General features: G+C 38.6%; 1 protein-coding gene across 1 annotated transcript in view; it reads right to left on the bottom strand.

Moving 5' to 3' along the window:
• Window positions 1-4,103: 4,103 nt before the first annotated feature.
• The window catches only part of Atp6ap2 (ATPase H+ transporting accessory protein 2), a 28,390-nt gene continuing 26,493 nt past the window's right edge, over window positions 4,104-6,000 (bottom strand). The window contains exon 9 of the mRNA XM_027927339.2: window positions 4,104-5,166. Coding sequence (XP_027783140.1) covers window positions 4,975-5,166 — 192 coding nt within the window. The 3' untranslated portion in view covers window positions 4,104-4,974. The remainder of the gene's footprint in view (window positions 5,167-6,000) is intronic.

Genomic DNA, 6,000 nt, shown 5'->3' with positions numbered 1-6,000 from the left:
GGAGCCTCCCTTCTTGCCCCTTCAGTTCCTTACCATTGAGCTGTCGGTGTCACGGATTCCTAGCTTGTTTGCTGGGTTATGCTCTTTCACGCTCCTCTTAACTTTGATGCTCAAATTGGCCCAACTTGGGACAGTGTGAGCCCCTCGAGCATCAAGCGGTACAGAGCCGTTCACTCTGAGAGCACATTCCCCCCATTTACTCCATCCCATCTCCCTCACACTGTAGAGGAACCAACTTCATTTTCTGTTGTTTTCACTTCCTGCATTTCTTACACAAAATGAAATACATGAATGCTTCCTTATCTCCCCTTCCTTACACAAAAGTTAACAGAATATACTATTTTTATATTTATTTTTTAGTTGTAGTTGGACATAATACCTTTATTTTATTTATTTATTTTTATGTGGTGCTGAGGACCAAACCCAGGGCATTGCACTTGCTAGGCGAGTGCTCTCCTGCTGAGCCACAACCCCAGCCCCCAGAATATACTTTTTTCGCTTAATATATCCTTTTTCTTTTCTCTTTTCTCCCTTCCTTTCCTCCTTCCTTTTGGTACAGCTATATAGTATTTATTGGGTGGATGCATTCCAGCTTATTTAACCAGTACCCTGTTACAATTATTAACTATTACTATGTAATGCTTAATATCCTTATATATAGGTTGTCTTGTTGTTATAGGCATATTTTAAGAATAAAGTTCTAAAAATGATACTGTTGAGTCGAAGAGTAAATACATTTGATTTTGCAAATTTGCCCTCATTTTATATTGCCACAAACAGCGTACAAGAGTGTTACAGCCTTCTCAACAGAATATATTGTCAAGGTACAAAATGGTTGCTGATTGGATAGATGAGAAATGGTATGCCACTGGTTCATCTATTTCTTTCTTTTCTTTTCTTTTTTTTTTTTTTTGGTATATACACACAATGGAGTTTTATTCAGCCATAAAGAATAAAATATGTCATCCACAGGAAAATAGATGGAACTTGACAATATTGTATTAAGCAAAATAAGTCAAACTCAGAAAGTCAAGAGTCCTATGTTTCTCTTCTAGGTTAGAAGCTAGAGAGGAAAATGGAAAAGAAAGTTTGGGGGAATCTCATGTGGTTTATCTCCTAATGCAACAGGACCACACTGTTTTAATTAATTAAATCCCAAGTTTATAATCCAGCAAATATTTCAGTGAAATGGACATAGATGCATTTAGATTGGAAATCATAATCTAGAGCTTACGTACCCTTTTGTATTTTCATATATCTGTGAAACTTATGTATATAAATTCTCAAATGCCCTAATCATTCACCTGTTTTTTCAAAAGAATTGGTCTCTAAAATATAATAATTGTTTCAAAGTTATCATTTCAAGTTATTTTTCTTTTTTTAATAGTGTTCCACACCCGGGATGAGGGGACAGAATGGGTCAATCAGAGGGGTTTTCTAGTATGTTTTCTAGTGTCTTCTCTGTTAGAGCTGGTTTACCCGTGTAACTCTTTCTTTCCAGTGTTTTCTTAGTTTTTCATATAAACTTTAGGGTCAACTTGTCTGGTTCCATAAAAATATTTTTATTATTTTTGTTTATTATGTTAAAAGTTTTATGCCCCACCTCAATGATCTTATTTGAGAATAGGGTCACGCAGATGTCATTAAAGATGAGGTCATAGTGGAGTAGGGTGGGCCCTTATTCCAAGGACTAGTGGGTTTTTTTTGTTATTTATTTGCAGTTCTGGGGATGGAACCCAGGGTCTTGCCCATGCTAGACAGGTGCTCTCCCACCGAGTTACCCTACCCATAGCATGACTGTTATATTTTTAAGGAATTTGCTCAAGACTGTAACAGAAATACTGCCTAAGATTTCAGCTTGTTGGCCTGCCTCATCATGTGCACTAATTCCTTAAAATAAATGTGTGTGTGTGTGCACGTGTTCTCTGGAGAATCCTTTTACAGATATTGTGTGTTCCCATCCAAAAAGATATGATGTAATCTCTTTTCATTTGTCAAGTCTAATTTTGTATTTCAAGAGTATTTCAGAATTGGAAATTTCCTATCTGTGTGCATGATTCTACTTTTTTTTTTTTTGCAGTGCATTGCAGTGGATGGGCCCCCTGGCCTCACGCATGCCAGACAATTGCTCTACCACTAAGTCACATCCCAGCTCTACACAGGATTCTTATTTATTTTTGGTACCAGGGATTGAACCCAGGGGCTCTTAACCACTGAGCCACATCCTCAGCCCTATTTTGTATTTTATTTAGAGACAGGGTCTCACTGAGTTGCTTAGGGCCTCACTTTTGCTGAGGCTGGCTTTGAACTTACGATCTTCCTGCCTCAGCCTCTGGAGCCACTGGGATTACAGGCCTGCACCATTGTGCCTGGCCCATACTTTCTTAACTAAGATCAATTGTATATTATTCCTAGTAGAATCAGGCCCCAAGCAATTTTTATTCCATGTAGAATCTCGAATATTCTATAAACCTGGAATATTACACCAGTAAGATGGGAAAGATTAGGTTCTCTCTTTCAATGTCACTGGAACAATCTGCCATGAGTCTGCCTTTCCTGCCTCTCACACAAGTCTTGACACTGTGATTTATGTTCCTGAACAAATTAGACTTAATTTAAGAGCAAATCATCAGCAACAGGTATAATAATCTTGGCAGAACATTTATTTTAATTAATTGCTTTCTGCCTAACATAGATAGAGGGATGCTGATACCATTTACCCTATAAGGATTAGTGCTGTCATGTAATTAATTTTTTTTCTTCCCCTAGAACTTAAAGTCTCATCAGTTTTAAATTACAAAGGCATTGGTTTACTTCATATTTAATCATAACAATCTAACTTCTATGGCAATGTTTATATAAGATACTTGTGAAAGAAAAATGGATTCTAACTACCCTGCAGCATGACTAATCCCTGTTTCTGTACACAGTCTCTGTTGGGTTCCAGAAAAACTTTCATTCCCATAAACCCGATACAGGGTTAGGGGTGGAGAACACTTGATTGATTTTTAGAACAATGTAGACTTTTCTATTATTTAAATTTTAATGAGAGGCAAAAAGAAAAAGTTCCCTCCACTGTAGAGTTTTAGCAAGTCATTCTCTAAAGCAGCCCACAATAAATGATAGGAAATAACTAAATAGGCCCATTTTGTCAAACTTGCCAAACTCAACGTTATTTAGACATGATCTAGTATTTCCACAGAAGAGACAGAAATAGCCAGTACTAACACAAGGAGAGTTCACAGGGGAAGGACTGCAACACTCACAAAATAAGTTGGCTACATAAATGTAAATTTAGCCAGGAACAGTGGCACACACCTGTAATCCCTGCGGCTCTGGAGGCTGAGGCAGGAGAAGCGCAAGCTCAAAGCCAGCCTTAGCAACTTGGCAAGGCCCTAAGCAACTCAGCAAGACCCTGTCTCTAAATAAATAAAATACAAAATAGGGCTGGGCATGTGGCTCAGTGGTTAAGTGCCCCTGGGTTCACTCCCCAGCACTAAATAAATAAATAAATAAATGTGAATTGAAAAATTCTATGTGTCTTTTAGGAAATAAAAGCATAGTCGGAGGCATTTACCTTTAAAAGTTCTTCATATTCTAACCAATTCATTGCTTATTTATCTTTTAAAATGCTATATGAAAGCTGGTATGGTGGCGCACGCCTATAATCCCAGGGACTCAGGAGGCTGAGGCAGGAGCATCATAAGTTCCAGGCCAGCCTCAGCAACTTAGTGAGGCCCATTGAGACCATGTCTCAAAATAAAAAAACAAAAAGGGCTGGGGATGTAGCTCAGTGTTGAGCACCCCTGGGCTCAATCCCCGGTACCAAAAACAACAACAAAAAAACCAAAAATGCTATAGGAAGATTTAAGCCTTTCCAACATAGGCAGGTGTGAATTTTACCATGTATTTTATATAAGTTCAATAACAAGTCTTCCTTACACTGGTGTGGAATCTCAAGAGGCAGTGAGAATACACAAATGTTAAAAAAAAACAAAAAAACCCAGCATGATCCCATGTGTATAACAAACAGCCAGTACTGACGGAAAGAAGAACGCCTGTTAGGTTTGTACCATGCAGATTTAGTATTGAAATGACACAAATTTGGAATCATTAACTTTATTTATCACTCCTTAAAGACATTGGTCCACTTCCACATGAAAAGCAGAAATCATCCACTTCACTTAATATCTTAGAGAATGAAGTTGTACCACAAACCATAGTAGATTCACAGGGGGAAGAGTTACTGAAATAAAAATATTTTCTATTCCTGCCTCAAGATGTCCCCCAAAGATCTGCTTTTGAGTATCTAATTACAAGCATCTGTAACTCCACGTGTCTCCTCTTGAAGCAATGTAGTATTTTTAATACCCCTACAAGACCATGCACATCACCGAACTTGCAGGAGAGGTTATAAAAACAGCTATCCTGTCAATCAGCTCCAAAACTAAGCGACTGCATAAGCACATCCAGTATTTGAAAGGGCTGCTTTAAGTTAAAAACCTTTGCTCTTGTTTTCAGAGATATTTACATCAAATTAAGACATTTACAAATGGTTCATAGTATATGAGAACCCAAGTATAATTTTCATCTATTCTGTATAAGGAAGTTAAGCATTCATAAGCTGCTCTAATAAAACTCAGTGCATTTTCCCAACATAAATAACAAGCTACTCTTAAGTGTTTTACATGTCTCTCAGTGCATCTCTCCAAATCTATTATACAGAATGAAATTACATTATTAAATGGCTATATCATGATATTCAAGCATATTATGGAATCTATTACATCATTTGATTCACATCAATACTAGAAGTCACTTTAAAAAAAACATCACAGGCGCATACAAAATAGAGAACAAAATTTGCTATTTGTTTTAATCAAGTATACTATCTACTTTAAACCACACTAAAAGATATATTTTAATAAAATGGCCAATTTCCAAACCCTTAGCCTAAGTGTGGCTGAGGAGAGCTCAGTCCATTCGGATCTTCTGGTTTGTCATCCTGTAAATGATGCTATCATATCCAGGATCCATGTTCCAAATATTGTAAGAGGTGATGATCACGGCCAAAGCCAAGGCAATCATTATCCAAAGTACCATATTGAAAACAACTGAATATTCAAAATTATACTTATATGCAAGGTTATAGGGACTGGCTGGTTTCTGCAATGAAGAAAAGGAAAGAGAAAATTAAATTTTAAGATACAACATTATCCTAATTTAGTGTGTGTGACTCGCTGTTTAGCAAACACTTATCCACAAGTGGCCTACAACCTACTTATACTGGGTGGAACCAGGAAGGGGAGTCTTCAGGGAGAAGACACTGGCACCATGGGTGGAAGTGTAAACTGGTCCAACTGCTTGAGAAACTGGCAAAACCCGGTGTAGCTGAAGGCAGGCGTATCCTGCCATCCGGGTAAGTCCATGAGTGAACCGAGAGCCTGTGCAGCCATCAGCCACACATTGGGCGGGTACGGGGACGTGGCCGTACAGTGGGCGACACAGCAGTGAGGGGACTGATTCCTGCTCTATTCATAAGTCTGTGTGACTTTGAAAAATAACACTGAGTAAAGAACACAGAAAAATAATGAGGTAGGATTCCATGTGTACAAAACTGAAACAGGCAAAACCAAACAACTCTGTTTTAAGGATAAATACGCACAGAGTCAAACTGCAAGGGAAAGTGACGGGGTGGCTGCCGTGGTCAGGAGCCGAGTCACTGTGGGTGGGGGTGGGGGACTCCAGGGGACAGGGGTTCAGCATTTGTATTCTTTAAATAATATCAAATATGTTACAAGCTGTGGAAGAACGAGCACCTTCATGTTTTTAAAAGAGGAAAACAGGCTTCTTCAACTACACGGGCAACTTGGTTCATTGTGGCTAAAGAACATAAAGCGTAGGCCGGGGCTGGGGACAGCTCAGGGGCCGAGTGCTTTCCTGTCCTGCAGGAGGCCCTGGGGTTGGTCCCCAACACTGGAAAAACAAAATGAATATAAA

The sequence above is a fragment of the Marmota flaviventris genome, chromosome X, assembly GCF_047511675.1.
Source record: "Marmota flaviventris isolate mMarFla1 chromosome X, mMarFla1.hap1, whole genome shotgun sequence".
Classification (NCBI taxonomy): Eukaryota; Metazoa; Chordata; class Mammalia; order Rodentia; family Sciuridae; genus Marmota; species Marmota flaviventris.
This window is presented reverse-complemented; position numbering and strand designations above follow the sequence as displayed.